The sequence below is a fragment of the Lepidochelys kempii genome, chromosome 18 (assembly GCF_965140285.1).
Source record: "Lepidochelys kempii isolate rLepKem1 chromosome 18, rLepKem1.hap1, whole genome shotgun sequence".
NCBI classification, from domain to species: domain Eukaryota; kingdom Metazoa; phylum Chordata; order Testudines; family Cheloniidae; genus Lepidochelys; species Lepidochelys kempii.
The window spans coordinates 19,970,053-19,990,701 of NC_136397.1; the positions used below are offsets into that span (position 1 = coordinate 19,970,053).

Sequence of the window (20,649 nt, forward strand, 5' to 3'; positions counted from 1 at the left end):
GCAGCACTGCTGTCCTGTCTGCTATCCTTTCATAGTCTCTCTCTCTCTTGCTCTCTTCTTCCTGTAGAACAAACCTGAGGATGACGTGGAATCTGGAGAAGACTCAAGCACCAACAAACGGTACAGCCGATCGCTGATGGGCAGCTTTTCCAAACGCAAGGTTAGTCTCTCAACAGATAACTTGCACTGGATAGCAGAAGAAGCACTGAGCTCCCAGATCATAAAATCATAGAATATCAGCGTTGGAAGGGACCTCAGGAGGTCATCTAGTCCAATCCCCTGCTCAAAGCAGGACCAACCTCAACTAAATCATCCCAGCCAGGGCTTTGTCAAGACTGACCTTAAAAACCTCAAAGGAAGGAGATTCCACCACCTCCCTAGGTAACGCATTCCAGTGTTTCACCACCCTCCTAGTGAAAAAGTTTTTCCTAATTTCCAACCTAAACCTACCCCACTGCAACTTGAGACCATTACTCCTTGTTCTGTCATCTGCTACCACTGAGAACAGTCTAGATCCATCCTCTTTGGAACCCCCTTTCAGGTAGTTGAAAGCAGCTATGAAATCCCCCATCATTCTTCTCTTCCGCAGACTAAACAATCCCAGTTCCCTCAGCCTCTCCTCATAAGTCATGTGTTCCAGTCCCCGAATCATTTTTGTTGTCCTCCGCTGGATGCTTTCCAATTTTTCCACATCCTTCTTGTAGTGTGGGGCCCAAAACTGGACACAGTACTCCAGATGAGGCCTCACCAATGTCGAATAGAGGGGAACGATCACGTCCCTCGATCTGCTGGCAATGCCCCTACTTATACATCCCAAAATGTCATTGGCCTTCTTGGCAACAAGGGCACACTGTTGACTCATATCCAGCTTCTCGTCCACTATAACCCCTGGGTCCTTTTCTGCAGAACTGCTGCCTAGCTGCTCGGTCCCTAGTCTGTAGCGGTGCATGGGATTCTTCCATCCTAAGTGCAGGACTCTGCACTTGTCCTTGTTGAACCTCATCAGATTTCTTTTGGCCCAATCCTCTAATTTGTCTAGGTCCCTCTGTATCCTATCCCTACCCTCCAGTGTATCTACCACTCCTCCCAGTTTAGTGTCATCTGCAAACTTGCTGAGGGTGCAATCCACACCATCCTCCAAATCATTAATGAAGATATTGAACAAAACCGGCCCCAGGGCCAACGGTTGGGGCACTCCTCTTGATACTAGCTGCCAACTAGACATGGAGCCATTGATCACTACCCGTTGAGCCCGACAATCTAGCCAGCTTTCTATCCACCTTATAGTCCATTCATCCAGCCCATACTTCTTTAACTTGCTGGCAAGAATACTGTGGGAGACCAGATCAAAAGCTTTGCTAAAGTCAAGGAATAACTCGTCCATTGCTTTCCCCCCATCCACAGAGCCAGGTACCTCGTTATAGAAGACAATTAGATTAGTCAGGAATGACTTGCCTTTGGTGAATCCATGCTGACTGTTCCTGATCACTTTCCTTTCCTCTAAGTGCTTCAGAATTGAATCCTTGAGGACCTGCTCCATGATTTTTCCAGAGACTGAGGTGAGGCTGACTGGCCGGTAGTTCCCCGGATCCTCCTCCTTTCCTTTTTTAAAGATGGGCACTACATTAGCCTTTTTTCCAGTCATCCGGGACCTCCCCCGATCACCATGAGTTTTCAAAGGTAATGGCCAATGGCTCTGCAATCGCATCCGCCAACTCCTTTAGCACTCTCGGATGTAGCTCATCTGGCTCCATGAACTTGTGCTCATCCAGCTTTTCTAAATAGTCCCGAACCACTTCTTTCTTCACAGAGGGCTGGTCTCCTCCTCCCCATGCTGTGCTGCCCAGTGCAGTAATCTGGGAGCTGACCTTGTTCGTGAAGACAGAGGCAAAAAAAGCATTGAGCACATTAGCTTTTTCCACATCCTCTGTCACTAGGTTGCCTGCCTCATTCAGTAAGGGGCCCACACTTTCCCTGACTTTCTTTTTGTTGCTAACATATCTGAAGAAACGCTTCTTGTTACTCTTAACATCTCTTGCTAGCTGCAACTCCAGGTGTGATCTGGCCTTCCTGATTTCACTCCTGCATGCCTGAGCAATATTTTTATACTCTTCCATGGTCATTTGTCCAATCTTCCACTTCTTGTAAGTTTCTTTTTTGTGTTTAAGATCAGCAAGGATTTCACTGTTAAGCCAAGCTGGTCGCCTGCCATATTTACTATTCTTTCTACACATCGGGATGGTTTGTCCCTGTAACCTCAATAAGGATTCTTTAAAATACAGATGTGTGTGTGGAGGGGGGGAAGGGGAGGGGAGAGAGAAGGAAGATATAATACACAGTCTGACAGAGTCCCACTCCAGTGGTCAAGCAGGCAGGATGACCAGTTGCCTTTACTCTTAACAACTTGCTTAAGTTCACATCAAATGCCGACAAACTCAAGCTATCAGATCCAACCTGAAAAGCAGTAAGGTTAATTTAACCTCTTGTAGAGCAGTTTATTGCAATGTGACTTAGAGTAACAGTGGAACAAGAGAATCCTTTTCTCACGCCCTCTCTGATCATAGTAATCATAGTAGCACCAATAATAATTCCCCTTTAGACAGCACCTTTCATACTAGCATCTCTAGTCCCATTATGAAAGGCTCTAACCCCAGGCTGTCTTGTCCATGTGTTCACAGATCAGTTCTGGCGTAGTGCAGTCTCTTGTAGTAAAAGGTTGCCATTTCCCATTCCCTGGAAGAAACATGCTCCTTGAAAGAATGAAGCAGAATTGCATGGGGCAGCGTGGTCAAATGCTTGTCTGATGAGTGTGGCTTTAAAAGCTAGCTGGCCTGGATCAACTCCTGTGCCAAAATTTTCAAAGATGACTAAAACTCTGGGTGCCGAACTTGAGGGGCCTGTTCTTCACAAAATGGATGCTCAAAATCTGGGCCCCTTTCAAAGTCCCTCAAATTGGGTACCCATAAATCTCTAGTCACTTTTGAAAATCTGGGTCCAGAATTATTTGCCACCATATGCAAATGCGTCACCAACATGGCTCGCTTGCATGTGAATGGTTAACCCCAGACGAGCTGATCCATCCTCTGACAAAGGCTTCCCAAACTTTTATCACCCTTTTCCTTTTCTAGCACCCTCTTAGAATTTTGCAGACATCTGTTTGGTTGTTCCCCTGCACACAACTTTTCAGAACAAATCCTAGGAGGTTTGCTCCACTTTGCTTGTAGCACTCAGGCACACATGACTAGATCTGTTTTTATTTTTCACACACACCACCCTTTAAATGTTTACTTGGTGCCCAAGTGAAACCTAAGACTTTTCTGAACAATGATGCCTGTTTTGTACCGTGGTTTTGTTTCCTTTATGCAGAAAAAAGGAAGCAAATTGAAAAAGGCATCCAGCCTGGAAGAAGGTGAAGATGACCTAGACTATCAAGGAAACTTAGCCAGGGGCGCAGTGCATTATAGCAGGTTGGTAACAAGGAATCCTGGCCATTTAATGCTCTACAGAGGCGTGTACACAAGTGTAGCAAGTTTGGAAGCTATAACCATGTGATTGGAAGCCCATGTACAGGTAGATCCAAAATGTTTGTGACTCCATCATCAGATTAGTCTCCTGACACGGCTCTTCCTAATTTGTCAGTGGACGACTGAGCCAGACATGTTGTTCAGACCTGGCTTGAGGTTTCACTACTTCGCCCAGCTCTATTGTGAAGATGTCTCTTAAGTTGGTGTAGCATTTTAGCCATGGGAGCCTTCCTGTAGCACAGGGGGTTTGAGGTGAGCGTACGAAGCCCATGGCTGTTCAATTTGTTAAATGGCATTGCACCTAAGAGTCGAAGTGCTGCTTTGATTTTGAAAATCATCCCTTCAAAACACCTGAAGCCAAAGCTTTTTTTATGAGATTATCTGATGGGTTCCAGACTCTGGAAGCAAGAGATCAGATGGAAATCAGGTTGGGAAGCTTAGGAGAGATTCATTGGGGCTACCAGGAGAGCTGACTGGAGGGCAGAAGAGGGTGTGTTGGAAAAAGGCCAGTGGAGTAGCCAGCAGCCTTGTCAGAGAGCTCCAGGATCATAAACCCACTTGGCACACTGTGGTGTTAACCAGAAGCAAATGGAAAGGATCAGGGCACCAAATTCTTTAGTATTTAAAATATACGTCCTTTAAGGACTAGTAAAATCATATCAGTTAGAGGTGAAAAAGACCTTTTAAAGGGCAAGTCCACCGTTCAACCTCCTGTCTAGCAGCACAGAGTATCTGCGACACACCAGATCTTAAAGTATAACTCTTAGTCAGAAGTTCAAGTCTTTTCTTGGCCATTAACATACAAGAAGATGAGGCTCTTTGGCCCAAATTTTAAAACATATTTAGGCATTGCTGTGCTCAGTGTTGTGATGCTTAAGTCTCATCTTCCAAAGGGATTTAGGTGCTCAGGAGCCAACAGCCCATTGACAGTCTTTCTGTGTGCTTCCAGAGCTGGTTTAACCAGAAACCTGTACTTTTACAATGAGTCTTCATGTGGTGTCCCTACAATTATGGCATAAGAATGACCATACTGGATCAGACCAAAGGTCCATCTAGCCCAGTATCCTGTCTTCCGACAGTGGCCAATGCCAGGTGCCCCCGAGGGAATGAATAGAATGGGCATGGCAGCATGCCTTATTGGAAGAGACTCCTCCCTGTATTTCATTACCGTGCCAGTTATTTAAAAAACTAACGTTTTATGGGGGAAAAATTGTCTCTTGATCAGTTTATGGGAAACTGTTTGTTTTATTCACCCAGGATGAGCAGACAGAAGAAAACAATGAAGCTTTCCCGGGCGCTCTCTGACCTGGTGAAGTATACAAAGTCTGTTGGGATCCATGATGTTGAAACCGAAAGTAGGTTGAACTAAGTGTCTGCTAAAAACAAACTGCCGTGCATAGAGCTTGAAACTGGCATGGAAGGTTTATGTTCTTTCACTTAATTTTGATGATAAACGCTTTATTCCAAGAGGAATTTGACAGTAGAGCTGCATGCAATAAATCTGTGTCATTTCAAAGTGGCCAGTCATCATTTGTTAAGACTTGGAGTCTGCAATGTGAATCTGGATTTGTGCAGGAACTTCATTAAAGTGGATAAAAATAACCACATGTTGTAGTAACCCGTTGGCTACTGCCAATTGCTAGAAAGGCTGCTACATGCCAGTTCATACTTTAAGAAGCAGGACAATTCTGAAAGGACATTTATGCTACTCCCAACTAGAATTTGTGGTGGTTTGGAGAGGAATCACTACATGAGAAATTTTAATCTTCATTACAAAGCAATAGGAAAATCTCCAGAACTTTGGCTAAGTATATGAAAGTTCAGGGGCTGCTTCAAAACAGTTGATTCTGCAGAATGAAACTGCTTGGAGAGTTTAGCCCTCCTTGTATGTTTTCTGCACCTGATCCTGAGCAGAACCAGAAATTCCAAATGCCACCTGTGGCAGAGAGAAATATTCAGGGATTAGGGGATTTCAACTTTCCTCAAGCCATCCTCAAACCTCAAATATTTGGGTCAAGTTCTGTGTGATGGTTCAGATCACTTATTGTACCTGACCTGGATTTCCCATCACTAACTCTTCCATGCATGAAGCAAAATGTGGTGATGGAAGAGAGAGAAAACCATATCTGATCAGGTTGTGTTTGCAAGAGGATTATTAGTAACGGATGGGATGTTGTTGAAGGGGATTGTTTTTAAGGGGAAGCCATCCCCTTCTAACTTTCTTCTCTCCTTGCAGTCTCTTCCAGTTGGCAGGTCTCATCTTTCAGCGAGACAAAGGCCCACCAGATACTCCAGCAAAAGCCAGCACAATATCTGCGTTTCAACCAACACCAGTTGTCCCGCATTTACCCATCTTCCTATCGCGTAGATTCTAGCAATTACAATCCCCAGCCCTTCTGGAATGCTGGCTGCCAGATGGGTAAGCAAAAAGGACTTGTTTTGTTTTATTTTTGTAACTAGGTGGAAATCTCATGCTTGAATGCGGTCCCAGAATCTATCTTTGAAAGACAGGCTGAACAGAAAGCACCAGCAAAGATCCCTGGGTTACCTGGTCATCCAACTCTCCTGACATCTGGGTCTTTGGTATCTGGGGTATTGTCTGTGTCTCTAGTAGGGTAGGATGCCTTGAGTATTCATATGCCTAGTGGTAACTGGTGGCTGAGACATGGAAAGCAATGCCCTCTTGCCCACTTGCAAGAAACCCTACAGACAGGAGGAAAGACTCTTCTTGGGAGTCTCTGTCCCTGGAGCTGTGCTGTCTTGGGTTTAGGAGGAGAAGAGAGTCCCTTTTCCAACATCTCTGGCTCTCTGTCACCAGAGAACAAAGTTTAAAACATACGTCAGTTTTCTTTCCCGTGAATGCACTGAACAGACTTAATGTTGTTGCCTCCTTCTTTGCAACAGTCGCATTAAACTATCAGTCAGAGGGGAGAATGCTGCAGCTGAACCGGGCCAAGTTCAATGCCAATGGGAATTGTGGCTATATCCTCAAACCGAAGTGCATGTGTCAAGGTAAGGAAAAGCCAGCCAGTAGGGACTGCAGAGGGAGAGGAAGGTTCCTGTGGGTGGGAATGGTACTTTACAAGGGAAAGATGTGTGGTGCTGCTATGCATTGTGGGACAGGCCAGCAAGCGATGGGAATGGAAGCAGTAGAGTGAATAACTCATTATGTTTGGGCGTGACTTTTCCAGCAGTTTCCAAAGTTGTTCGAGTAGTTAGTAGGGGAGTGTACGTGTACAGCTGCTGGGCGCTTTCCTCCAGCTTTTCCTTCTCCCTTTGAAACTTCAGGCCTTATCCTGCTCTTACGCTGGCGTGAGTACCGTTGACATCAGTGAAGTTGTTCCTGAATTACACGGGTGTAAGTGAGAGCAGGTTTGGCCCAATATCCCCAAGTGTCTCTGAATGCATTGGGATGGAATAATTTTCCCCTAATACATGTACCATAGACTTATTCGTTAGTACTTCTTGAAAGTAGAGACTGCAAGTACTGTCACATGGGCTGTGTGTAACTGTAGGCCCATGATACGTCATCTAAGGTAGTCACAGATAAATGAAAGCTAAATGAGGCCCATATCTCCCCACACACGAGAAAGACTCATCCTCTCTACAGCTTCCATATTTCAATCGGCTGGAGTTGTGGCAGTTTCCCCCTGAATGGAGTTTGGATTGTATTGCTCCAGGTATGGTGCCTTAGTATACATGACTGCAGCAAGGAACCTACGAACTACACACTAACCACTGCTTGCATCCAAAGTGATAGAGGGATTGGGATCAGTATATAAAATATCTGTTTCCTGGATCTCTATAAGTCTTTCACACATAAGGCACCATCTTCTCCCCTTCAGCCCAGCCAAGTCAGGCAAGAATTCACAAACTCCCACAGCATTAAGTGCTGTTCCGTCCTTTCTCTTTAAGGAAGACGGAATCCCAGTTTAGAGCATCAGCTGACAGGTAAATGTAAGTTTGGCAGGCTCTTTAGCCTCTGGGGTGACCAATTGCTCTCCCTCTAAATCCACAAAACACAGCATGGGGAACCAAATGTTATCCTGCTAGGGAGATGCCGTAGTAAATAAAGCTGGAATAGCACTGACAGGTATCCAAAGTGGTACAGGGATTGGGACCCAGCCCTCACAGGAGACACGTTTCTTGGTCCTGCTGCATGTGGGTTTATATAACTGTTTGTCATAATAATCATCAGACTTTGGGGTGGGGTTTTCAAAACTACTTGAGTGATGTAGGAGCCACAAGTCCTATTGAAAGTCAGCAGGACCTGGGTTTCTAAGTCACAGAGGGAATGTCTACACCAGCTGACTCAGGCTTGTGGGTCTTGGGCAAAGGGGCTGTTTAATTGCAGTGTAGACATTCGGGCTCAGGCTAGAGCCCAGGCTCTAGGACCCTGCGAGGTGGGACGGTCCCAGGGTTCTGGCTGCAGCCCAAGCCAGAATGTCTACACTGCAATTAAACAGCCCAGTAGCCCGAGCCTGCGTCTGCTGGTATGGTCCAGCCATGGGTATCTAATTGCAGTGTAGACACACCGTTAGACATCTTGAAATTTACACCCTTTGTCAATTATATTTTGGAATTTTAGGGGAGGGGGGCTTTGTTTGTTGAGTTTTTTTTTGTGCAGTTCTCACCACTGCAGTCTTATCATCACTGTGGTGTTCATTACCACTTCCTAAGGGAATGCCATGGTAACCTTATCTACTTGCAAAAGCAGACATGCAAAAATTATACAGCAATTGCCATTATAGGCACTCAGAAGTTACCAGGGGTGCACGTTTATTAAGTCTAGTTTAATTAAATCAGTTACACTAATGTGTTTCAGAGCGGTAGCCGCGTTAGTCTGTATCAGCAGAAACAACGAGGAGTCCTTGTGGCACGTTACAGACTAACAAATTTATTTGGGCATAAGCTTTCGTGGGCTAGAACCCACTTCATCGGGTTCAAGCCCACAAAAGCTTATGCCCAAATAAATTTGTTAGTCTCTAAGGTGTCACAAGGACTCCTTGTTGTTTTTACTAATGTGCTTGTGGTTAGAACAACTCTTAAGCAGAGCCTTGTGCGTGTGGAATGTTTTATGGGAGTGCATAGGTCTGTGCAGGTGTGATCCTCCTTTAGGCCTTACACTACTACACTGTATGGGCTGCGTAATGAACATCTCCCGTGAAGGCACCCAGCTGTTAAGGATCTATGTGTTTGTTTCAGGTTCTGCTGAAGCAGATTTGTCCCTGAGAAAGATGAAACCCTCATTTTTATTGGGTTGATTTCTCATTTAATTCGTCATTTTATCTCTGTCTGTAACCCTTTATCTAGAATCCTGCATATTTCTAATAATGTGGCCTTGAGCAAAGTATTTTAATACTACCTTAGTGTTTGAGGTGTCATATGTAAACAACTCCCAATTTTCTTCATTGATTTGATATCTGCCCAACCCTGGACTTTTAAATAAATTGAATTTACTATCCTATCTTCTCTATTGCAATGTCCCATCTCCTCCCACTGCTCTACAACAGTACAGTCCATTACTATCCCATGCCTGATCTTGTCTTCAAAATGCTCTTTTAACTTCAGATAACAGCTGACTGATGGTTTCTTTCTGTTCTAGTATAAGTCAGGTAGAGCACTTACTAGCATCCTAAGTCGAGAGTTTCAGTGTGTTATGAATTATTTCACCTCAGCAAAGTTCCAGTGTTTATGATCTAAAAGCGATTGGTGCTGGTTCCAAAGCCATAAAATTCAGGTCTGGATTTTGAAATCCACCACACACAATTATGGGGTGTTCAGTTCCAAGTTTCGGTTTGGCCCCACCTCTCAGTGCCACCAGATCAGTAACCTACTACCTGGTGATTAATTTGGTAACATGCAATATTTGCAACTAAAGCTTTTTCCAATTGCCTTTGTAAGCAATTAACTTGTCCTTGGCGCTCGCTATGCTGAAAAGTATCCAGAATGCTGTACCAGTGTGTTATCTGCTTGTAAAGATGTTAATGACTATGGTGCATTTTTGGATGTTTGTACCTATAAGTGCTTGAGGGGACCGGGTGGGGCACCTTCCTAAGTATAGTTTGTAACAACTGATTGTAGAGTCAAATAAGCAGGGAAAAGAGAGAGGAAGAGCTCGAGGAAAATGTCACCATCCCTAAAATAGCACCAGACCTCCTTTATGTTCTGCGGATTCTTGCCCCACAGGTGTCTTTAACCCAAATTCTGAAGACCCGCTCCCCAATCAATTGAAGAAGCAGCTGGTGTTGAGGATAATCAGCGGGCAACAGCTACCGAAGCCCCGGGACTCCATGCTGGGAGACAGAGGAGAGGTGGGAATGCTGAACGAGGGATGAGGCTCTCCTATCCGAGAGTGTCTGTCTCTCTGGGAGCTGGTCTGGACAAGGCCTTAACTTCCTGCATTTGTTTCTGTGGGGAAACACTGAGCTTCACTTGGAATATATCATGCAGCTCATTAGCTTCAAAGAGCACCAGGTGCCTTTCCTCCCTTAAGCATTGTGGAGCTAGTCCATTTTGCCTTATTCTCATACAGTGCCTCTAGGATGTGTAGGAAAAGCCAAGATGCTTGATTACTGTGATGGGTCCCTATTCACTGCAGTGCTCTTAAACTCCCAAACAGAGCCAGCAAAACCCTGCGTCCCCTAAACTTGCACAAAACTACTGAGCTCCTCAGCAAGACAAATGAAGCTACTTGAGGGTCCCTCTTGTCCTCTGCCTGTGTGAGTGCTTGTTCTTTGAAAGCCTCTGGCAACTCTAATTGAAGCAAAATCAGCCAGTCCATAATGAGCAAAAAATTTAGCCTCTTGACAGTGTTGGGGCTTTTTATTTCTTCTGCTGTTCTGTATCGAATGCTTGTGGAGTATGGCCAGTGTGCCTATATTAATTAAACATTAGTTTTCAGAAATGTGAAGACCGAGCAACTAGCTCCTAATAAAACTTCCCCTCGAGCCTTTAGCCCATTAGAACTAGAACTGAACCTCTGAGTGGTTCTGAAATGCTTGGATTTGTCACGAATACTTTGAAATACTCTTTCCCTGAATGCTTAGTGTTGAGAGATGTATCAGTCTGGAATGGCTGTCATAATCCAAATGAAGATTCTGGCCAGAAGCAGCAGGATGGTATGCGGTTGAATTGTTGGATTGTCCCCTTAGAGATACAGATTTCAGTCCTAGTTTTTCCACAAACTCACTGTTGGGCAAGTCACATAACCTCCCTGTGCCCCAGGTCCCCGTCTGTGAAACTGGGATAATAGTCTCCCTTTTCCCCACCTTTTGTCTGTCTTGTGTGCAGAGAGTGAAAGCTCTTTGGGATAGGGACTGTCTCTGCATCTCTGCAGCGCCTAGCACAATGGGGCCTTGATCTCAGGTGCAGCCTCTAGGTGCTCCTGTAATACAAACAATATTTATTGGTGGGATGGGAAGAGCTGCTAATATTGAAAGATTAATGGGCTATGGGCTCCACATAGAAAATAATGAGTCAACATCTTCCTTTCACTTCCCTTTTTTATTGCCAAGGGCACTTAGGCTGTGCACAGGTTGTCTTCTCCTCAAAATGTTCATCTCCTTTCTCTCCTGCCTGTCTATTCCCCACCCTCAAGTGAGGCAAACCTCACTTTTTGACATCACAGTTAATTCTCTGGAGGGGTTTGTGATGTCACAAGCAGAGGGAGGTGACAAATGGGTCCTTTTGGCAGGAATAGTTCACTAATAAAGTTTTTTAAAAACAAAACAGGGGAAAGGTTGAGGGTGGGAAAAAGCAGAAAATAATTGAGTGGGGGTTGCCCCAAAACTCTGGATTCCAACAACCATGATGGTCTGTATATCTGGTAGAAACTTGGTAATTCCATCCCATGGGAAATTACAATATTTCAGCATTTGTTTTTGTCCCAAATCAGGATGAAAAAATCTACCTTGGAATTTTTTTTCACAAAATGAAATAGGCAACTTCTTATAGAATAGAAAAGTCAAAACAATAAAGTTGAAATGAAATGTTTGGATACGTGCCCTACATGACTTAGAAACACCATTGACCCATGTGCCCTAAAGTCCCTCAGGCCTGACCTACACTAAAAAGTTTGGTTGACCTACCTACATTGCTCCGGGCATGGAAAAACACTCACCCCTGACCAATGTAGTTAAGCCCACCTAACTTCGCTGTGTAGACAGTGCTGGGTCAGTGGAAGAATTCTTCCGTCGACCTAGCTACTGTCTCTCAAGGAGGTAGATTAACTGCAGGGATGGGAGAACCCCTCCCGTTGTCAGAGATAGTGTCTCCACTGACATGCTGCAGCTGTGCTGCTGTAGAATTTCAAGTGTAGACAATCCCTTAGCTGCTTTTGGAAACCCCACCCTTTATTTTATTGGCCGTGTGGTACGACCTAGAGGCCCCAATCAGTTATCAGGGCCTCGTTGTCCTAGGTACTATATACACGTTGTGAAAAGAGAGGCCCTGCCCCAGAGCCTTTTGCAGAATAGAGCTATATGAACAAGGTTCATATGTACTGAACATTCAGCTGTCTTGCAAGCAGTAAGGAGGGAGGTAAGACACTTGTGTTTTTCTTTAGTGACAAAGTATCCCGAGTGCTGAACATTTGTTTTCTGCTGAACACCAAAACTCTAGCATATAACCATTACTCAGTCCAGCCACTCTGTGTTTTGTTTTGCTTTTGTCATCCCAATTTAGCTGGTCTCAGATTTGAGATGATTCCTTATCGTTTTTGTCAGTTTCTTGGAGAGCAATTACTTGAAAGGCTCTTCTCCCTGCTGAGACTGTATTGAACGGTGGTTGTACGTACTCTGTGTTCAGCATACACTGACTGAAAGCAGTAGCAAGCTTTCCTAGGATCTAACTAATTGTTAAATTACTATTCTTCATCCCCACTATTCTTAATTTTAGTTCCTAGAAGTCCCAACTGAGATCATGGCTCCATTGTTCTAGACAGCTATAGACACCCAGCAAGACACATGCCCTGTCATGAAGATCTTCAGTCTAAACTGATAGCAGGAGGGGGAAAGGAGGCACAGAGAGCAGAAGTAATTTGCCCATGATCAGAGACGAGAGCAGAACCCACATGTCCCGAATCGTAATCCATTGTTTTATTCACTGGATCAGGCTGCTTCTCTAGTCACCCAGATCTTCCACAACCAGAAGTTCCCTGAACTCTCTCAGTTTATGTTGTCTTGCAAGCTGTCTCTTTACAACTTCTTTGCAATGGTGACCACCTGAAGAAATTCTTAAAGCTTCTGCTTAGATGTACACTGAGTTGAAAGTTATTCAAATAGAGAGAACTGTTAACTTGCTGTAAGCTCTAACACCCATTTTGAATCAGTGGGGAAGTAGTCACATCATGATGATGAAGGTTATTATATTTTTTTAATGTGATGTAGTCCTACATCTTTTAGCAGCAAAGCAACAAGTTACCCATATGACCCTGGCTGTTTCATCTGCAATAGCGTGTGATGCCCGTGTGGTGAAGCTAAGGATATTACTTGATTTCTATCTTTTTCATTTTTTTAAATATTCTTTCCTTTCTCTTTTCCAGATTATAGATCCATTTGTAGAGGTAGAGATCATAGGGTTACCAGTGGACTGCTACAAAGAGCAAACTAGAGTAGTTGATGACAATGGTAAGACCATGGTTTGGGTGTTTTGTTTGTTTTATTTCCCCCTTGCCATCTAGTACACACTTGGACATGAAGTTCGAAGGGTCATTTTGTCACACGGAGGCAAAATGGGCCAAATTTGGGATCCATTGCAGCAAAGCATTTAGCACATGCTTAAGTGTTGTTAACTTCAGTGACGATTACACGTTGTTCCTATGTGTTTTGCTGAATCAGGGCCTAGGTAAGGGAGTGTTGTGTAATTACAGTCTTGATGCAATGAGATCAGACACACAGATCAGTCTGTATATTTATGTCACACTCCTCTTCATTAGTGGTCAGGACAGGAGACTGGAAGCCAGCAACTTCTCAGGTTTATCCATTCCTTGTTCTCCCACTTGGTAGACCTTCGGAGAAGATAAAAATGTTTGAGAGACATTAAAATCCTGTGTTTCTTACACCATCGCAGCTCCAACTGATATGAGTGGGAGTTCCGGATGTGCAAGGAATACAGAACCAAAGCCTTTATGGTCAATTAGAGTGACCATTGCTATGTAGGAATTGATGGATCTTCAGAACAATATAGCAAGAACTAAATGGGTTTCTGGTCCGTAGCTGGGGCTGCTTGGGGCTGCTGCAATATAAATAACAAAAGCTGATTCTCCAATTCCCAGGTTTCAATCCAATGTGGGAGGAGACTCTGGTGTTCACAGTGCACATGCCAGAGATTGCACTGATTCGCTTTCTGGTGTGGGATCATGATCCAATTGGGCGGGATTTCATTGGACAGAGGACGATAGCTTTTACCAGCATGATGCCAGGTAGGGCCGTGCTCTCTGTCTTGATGACCTACAGGATTGATTGGCTGAGGCCTTGTTTTATAAAATTGTGACAATTAAAATATACCCAAGGGTAGCTTTACCACGTGCACATAAATATGAATCTGCACTGGGGAGGAGTCGTGAGCCAGTGGCTAGAGCAGGAGACTGGGTATTCAGGACTCCTGGGTTCTGTACCCACATCTGTCACTAACTCATCCTGTGACCATGACCAAGTCACTTACCCTCCTCTGGCTGGATTTTCAAAGGTGCTCAGTGTCCAGAAGTTCTCACTGAGAACAAATTCTAGCTACTTATTTAGGCACTTCTGTGGACACTGGTGTTGAGCTCTTTTGGAAAATATGGTCCCTTGTGCCTCAGTTTTCCCACTTGTAAAATGGGGATGCTAATACTTGCCTCTGTCACAGGCATGTTATGCAGCTTAATTAGTGAATGCCTTACAATGCTCAGGTTTAAAAGTGCTCTTGGGTAGAAGTGCAGGGGATCAGGCGGGAACTAGGAAAGCACTATATAGCTATGCATGCTGGACTGGAAAGGCGACAGTAAATGGTCCATTTCTTTCTGTCCTGTTGTGCTACAACTTTTATTTTTTTTTCTCAAATGTATTATTTTTATTTGGCCGCTGTTTGGCTTTTGACAGCATAAGTGAGATACGGTGATTTCCGTAGACAGTGGGGTAAACGTCGAAAGCCTTCCTGAACAAAGCTGGAGTCACATTTGGTCTTGTGTTTGCTGGCAGCTCACCAGTGGCCACAGTTATTGCCTGTGCTAGCTGAGTGTAAAGTAGGCTGCTGGTTGGGCTGCCGGTGAGCTCTGGAGATTTGTTTGTGTTTTTATTTGGGGGGGTGGTTGTTTTGGGGGGGTTTTTCTGACTATTTTGTGCTTTTTGCGCAATCTTATTTCACATAAAGAAAACAGCTGCACCCACAGGGTGCTTTTACCCATCAGAACAGAGGAAACTTAGGTTTATTCAGGGGCCGGATCCCACAACCCCCATCTGGATAATGAGAGTAACGTCTGCTGAAGAATTAATAATGGCCCCAAGTCTGTCAGGGACGAGCTAATCAATTTGCATTGCAGAATTGACAGCAGCAAAAGTGTAAAGTGGGAAAATTAGGGTGACTTTTTTTTTTCTATAATAAGGAAGGGACAGGGGAAAACACCAGTAAACTTTGTAAATGGCATATTGCTCTCACACAAATCAAGTGTGGCAAGATGATGTTCAAGCCTGAGTGCTCAGCGGTTGGACGTGGCCATAGAAAGCTTGTTAAATTTTTCCCTCCTGTGGTTAGAAATGGAAAGTCTGTAGCGACAGGAGGCGCTCATCTCTGCTCGCTCTGTGTTTCAGGCTATCGGCACGTGTACCTGGAAGGCATAGAAGAGGCATCCATCTTTGTTCATGTAGCTATTAATGACATCTGTGGTAAGGTGAGTGACTGACTGCAGCGCCCTAATGCAGCCTGCGTTTGTAATCGTGCTGGCAGGGTTTGTACCATGCAGGGAGGGGGAGAGCCCAGGGGTGGGACCCAAGCTGACCCATTTGTGGAATCCAAGTAACTGCTGCTCTGAGGTTTTTATAGTAGCCTGAGAATTCTTTAAACATCCATGTAGCATAAGCGAGTGGCACAACCAGATAAGGAACCTCCACTGGATTCCTATCTAGATACTCCCCATACAGTGCTTCGGTTCTGGGGCATTCTTCCATCGCTTCCTACTCTATTGCTCCTAACGAAGGGCCAAATCCTGATGCAGTTCTTACTCACTCCTTACGGCTACTGGACAAAACTTGGCTAGGAACTCTGGTGTAACTCGGAAGTGGCTGCACTGATATGGCAGAATTCAGCCCATTGTCTGAGTAAGGCCTTTGGGATTTCGCCTAAGTGTCCTGCTATCGATGCAGCCATATGCAGCAGCACAAACTGGCGAAAGCCTGCTTGTTCAGTGAGCAGGTTCTCTCTCTCCATCACCACATGCCTCTCCAGGCACCGGGCATGTCTTCCAGCCCTTGTCGGGGAATCATAGAATCATAGAATATCAGGGTTGGAAGGGACCCCAGAAGGTCATCTAGTCCAACCCCCTGCTCAAAGCAGGACCAATTCCCAGTTAAATCATCCCAGCCAGGGCTTTGTCAAGCCTGACCTTAAAAACCTCTAAGGAAGGAGATTCTACCACCTCCCTAGGTAACGCATTCCAGTGTTTCACCACCCTCTTAGTGAAAAAGTTTTTCCTAATATCCAATCTAAACCTCCCCCACTGCAACTTGAGACCATTACTCCTCGTTCTGTCATCTGCTACCATTGAGAACAGTCTAGAGCCATCCTCTTTGGAACCCCCTTTCAGGTAGTTGAAAGCAGCTATCAAATCCCCCCTCATTCTTCTCTTCTGCAGGCTAAACAATCCGAGCTCCCTCAGCCTCTCCTCATAACTCATGTGTTCCAGTCCCCTAATCATTTTTGTTGCCCTTCGCTGGACTCTCTCCAATTTATCCACAAAGACAATTTATCAGAAGACAATGGAGCATTTAGACCATATAAAAATGTGTCAGGCTATCTGTACTTTACATAACACATCTTCTGGTGGTTTCTGAACACCCCCCCCCTTGTAACACTGATACAAACACTCATGCAAAATGAAGGATTCACCCACCCCCAATATATTGTGTAATTGGTGGACAGCTCCTAAAGGGGACAGCAGCACCCTGCTGAGTGATAGCGTTTTATAGGCAGGGGTATAGCACTTCAGCACATTTGTGTGCATGTATAGGGTGTGTCTGATACATTTGGTGCTCCTAAATTAAAAGTGCAGACCTGAACTGTTGGGTGCTTTCTGGCTGCAGAGTTTATGCCATGAGTGCCCTGTCACTCTGCCTCCCTGATGCTTTAGCATTTTAAACATAGCGCTGAAGAGTTGCCAGCTTGGAGACTTGATCCCTGCTGCTGCACTTTCCTTTTCGGGTCTGTCTTTGACTCCTGTTGTGCTGAGAAGTGCACAAAGTGGCCTCCCTCCTGGTTTGTGGGGCTCAGTGGTCTCTCCCCACCTGCCATTCATCTGTCCAGCCTCTGGCTTGCTTCACATGCAGTCAAAATACAACTGCCTTGATGACATGTTCTGATTTCATATGAACAGTTCCCAGGTTGAAAGTACAGCCTAAGAGCTTCAAGCGTCCCCCCTAGCTGAGTCTGAGACTCTTTCCATTGCAGTCCATAGCGTTTAGTTACACATCTCCTATTCATTTTAACGACGGGCGCGTGGCTAAATCCCTGCAATGCTTTGGAAACTGCAACCGTTGCTTGGTATAACGTGATAAAAAGAGGGACAGCAGGCTGAAATATTGGCATTTGGACAGCAGGAGGCAGCATTAAACAGGCTGAGAAACCTAAGTGTCTCTAGTATTGCTCATTTTAGGATAATTTTTTTTAAAGGAATGTGGCTTTTTTAGGTGAATTCTAAAATAGGAAAGAGTTGGAATAACTCATGGGAAAGCTGCACTTTGGGGCATAGAAAGGGGGTGGGTTTCTGGAAGGAACATCCCACTGCTCATTTCAGTTAATGCCTCTACAAGGAGAGGAGTGTCCGGCTGTTATTGCCCAGGTATCTAATGCCTGAACTGACAGCTTTCCGGCATGTACATCTCCCTCCCTTCTGACTTTGCCGACAGCCTTGTCTGCAGCGTCTGATCCAGGATTTCATTTTCCTCGTGAGAGGAGCATTGCTCTCAGGAGCAGGAGACTTGAAAGCTTTGGGTGAGAGGGAAGTGGCTGGTGCTGGGTGGCGAGCAGTAACATGCTCAGTGTCAGGCGCTCCAGCCTGTGGTGCGCCTATCCCCTCCACAGCTTGGTAATGCCAGTCCCCAGGAGCAGGAAAATAAATGGCAGGCTGAGAATAGCTATTATGAGACTGATTCTGCCTGAGCTCCCACTGCTATGTGCCTGAGATCAAAGCAGTTGCACAGGATGTAAATCAGACCAGATTTAGCCTTCTATATAAAGGGGGAGGGATAGCTCAGTGGTTTGAGCATTGGCCTGCTAAACCCAGGGTTGTGAGTTCAATCCTTGAGGGGGGCCATTTAGGGATCTGGGGCAAAAATTGGGGATTAGTCCTGCTTTGAGCAGGGGTTTGGACTAGATGATCTCCTGAGGTCCCTTCCAACCCTGATATTCTGTGGGGAAGAGTGTGGTTTTGGCCCAGGGACCTGCTTTCAGATACGTGCTCCCTGGCCTGGATTCAAGCAGCATCATTTGGTTTTACCCCACAAACCTCTTTTTGATTCTGGGGTCACTGTGTGCAGGTTGATTGCCTCTTTCCTGGCCCCTCTAGCCCCACCACGCGCCTAGAGCTGGGAGAGCCAGATGTTCAGGGCCCTCAGGACAGTGGCCAGTGCATGCCTAACTGGGCCACGAAGGTGAAACAAAGCGTCTCAGGACTGTCCCCACTGCACTGACCTGCAATCACCTAACGGTGCCCCTCTGCTCCACTAGCCCAGCTCTTGAGCTGACTGTCCCCTCTACCCAAGGCAGGTCATGGAAAGAGAAGTGATAGAATTTACCAAAGCAAAACTTTTCCGAAATGCAGATTCTTCTCCCTGCCCCAGTCAGAATGCTACAAAACAGATAAATTCTTCCCTCCCTCCTGATGCAGTGTGTGTTCGCGCTGCTGCAGCTACTAGGTGCAAGAGGGATTGTGCAGCATGATGCCCTCCATCAGGGGACACGGTGGGTATGTTTTAGACACCTGCAGCTGGTCCATGCTCGCTGACTCATGGTAAGGAGCAGTTTAATTGCAGCATAGACATCTGAGGTGGGAGGGTCCCAGAGCCTGGGCTGCCGCCTGTCTACACCACAGTTAAACAGCCCCATAGCCCAGGTCAGCTGTCACAGGGCAGTTGTAGGTTTCTTAATCGCAGTGTGGGCATACGGTGTCTGGCTAAGCCGTCCAGGCCCTCTCCTTTCTCCTGCTCCTTTCAGGGACACTGTTGCTGGGGCCAGTTGTGAGATCTCTATTGCTTAGGCAGTTCCATAAACATGAGTCTGCTGGTGGAAAACAAAGCCAAATCCAAACACACACACACACTCCTCTCTCTCTCTCTCTGTTTGAAATCATTACATTTATTTTATGAATGTTCACCTGCCTCTCCAGTTCTCAGTTACAGCTGGGATAGGACAGAGAAGAACCAAAATAATACTAGGAGAGCCGGGTCTGGTGCTATTTCTGACCCAGCCTGAGATAGGAAATGCTGGAAATGTCCAGAGAGTGTCTGTTGGTTCCCGTGAGACCCTATTGTAACTTCTCGGCTGGGGCACAGATGCTTTGCTGAACTGGTGATGGCCCTAAGCCTCCGAGACTGTCACGGATGGCACAACTCACAGCTCCCCTGCCACTATAAACCTGTTTAATTGTGTTTGCTTTTGGGCCTCTGTTGTTCCACTGGTTTTTGACCTGCCATCTTCCCCCCCAGCCCCCCGCATCCTCCTGCCAAAAAAACCCCCAGAAAGGAATGGCTGCCACTATCCTTGCTACAAACCCAAAACAAGGGAGAGAAAAAGGCCAAATGATTACCAGTGCTGCATATCATAGTATCCAGCTGATTATTTAGCTCCAGAAAGCTTTGTCTGTTATAGAAGAAGCAGCTTCTGGAGCTTAAATCCTGTACCTCCCAAATACTAGTTAGCACTTAATTACTGCAAACTCCACAAGGGGGTTGTCTTTTTTTTTTTTAAGCTGGAGGAGGATGGAAAGGGGGGAGCATCAGGACTTCATCTATGGCCCCAGGTGATTGGAGAGGGGATGTACAGAGACTATTCCATTTCTGTTACTTCCTGAGTTACCTCCCTCTTTATAAGAGCTACTTCGTGTCTGGCCCCTTCTGCTGCAACATGCAAAAGGAGATGGGCTAGTTTTTGTCCATCTGAAGATGCCAAGAATGAAAACAAACCTGGGGATGAGGGTGGGAGATAAGAAAGAACTGATCCTAAAAACAACAGTAGGCTATAGCTTTTGTACATACACCTTCAAAGGTGAAAGGCCTTATATACCCTTACTATTCCCCTGAGCTATCCAGCTTTCCCAGAGCCATCAAGTGGCTACACTGGCAAGCGAAAGACAAAACTTTTGTCATTCAGAGGTGTTAACAAAAGCACCCCACTGAAAGACACAAGTTTTGCTGATTGCAAGCGCTGGTGGGAACACTGCTCTGTTGACAGGAGAGCCAACAAACAGCGGCTACACTACGTACCTTTTAGCAGCATGGCTGTAGTGTCACGTAGCGTAGACATAGCCTAAGACTCTTCTCTTGGTGAGTGAAATCTTGACCCCTTGAAGTCAATGGGAGCTTTGTCATTAACCTCCAGAGGGCTGTTTTTAAAGCAGAGCCATTCTTAAACTTGGTTTCAGAGTAACAGCCGGGTTAGTCTGTATTCGCAAAAAGAAAAGGAGTACTTGTGGCACCTTAGAGACGAACCAATTATTTGAGCATAAGCTTTCGTGAGCTACAGCTCACTTCATCGGATGCATCTTCTACATTTTCCACAGTATGCATCCGATGAAGTGAGCTGTAGCTCACGAAAGCTTATGGTCAAATAAATTGGTTAGTCTCTAAGGTGCCACAAGTATTCTTAAACTTGGAAGTCAATTAAATTCAGAGGGCACATTTTCAACTCTTTTTCATCTCTTTTTTAAAAAAGCTTC

At 45.3% G+C, this 20,649-nt stretch overlaps 1 protein-coding gene across 1 annotated transcript in view; it reads left to right on the plus strand.

Moving 5' to 3' along the window:
- Positions 1 to 20,649, plus strand: part of PLCH2 (phospholipase C eta 2) — a 318,005-nt gene that overhangs the window by 280,921 nt on the left and 16,435 nt on the right. The window contains exons 13-21 of the mRNA XM_078849302.1: positions 68 to 160; positions 3,367 to 3,467; positions 4,782 to 4,879; positions 5,761 to 5,943; positions 6,429 to 6,536; positions 9,714 to 9,838; positions 13,069 to 13,153; positions 13,801 to 13,947; positions 15,314 to 15,393. Of these exons, the coding sequence (XP_078705428.1) occupies positions 68 to 160; positions 3,367 to 3,467; positions 4,782 to 4,879; positions 5,761 to 5,943; positions 6,429 to 6,536; positions 9,714 to 9,838; positions 13,069 to 13,153; positions 13,801 to 13,947; positions 15,314 to 15,393 (1,020 nt within the window). The remainder of the gene's footprint in view (positions 1 to 67; positions 161 to 3,366; positions 3,468 to 4,781; positions 4,880 to 5,760; positions 5,944 to 6,428; positions 6,537 to 9,713; positions 9,839 to 13,068; positions 13,154 to 13,800; positions 13,948 to 15,313; positions 15,394 to 20,649) is intronic.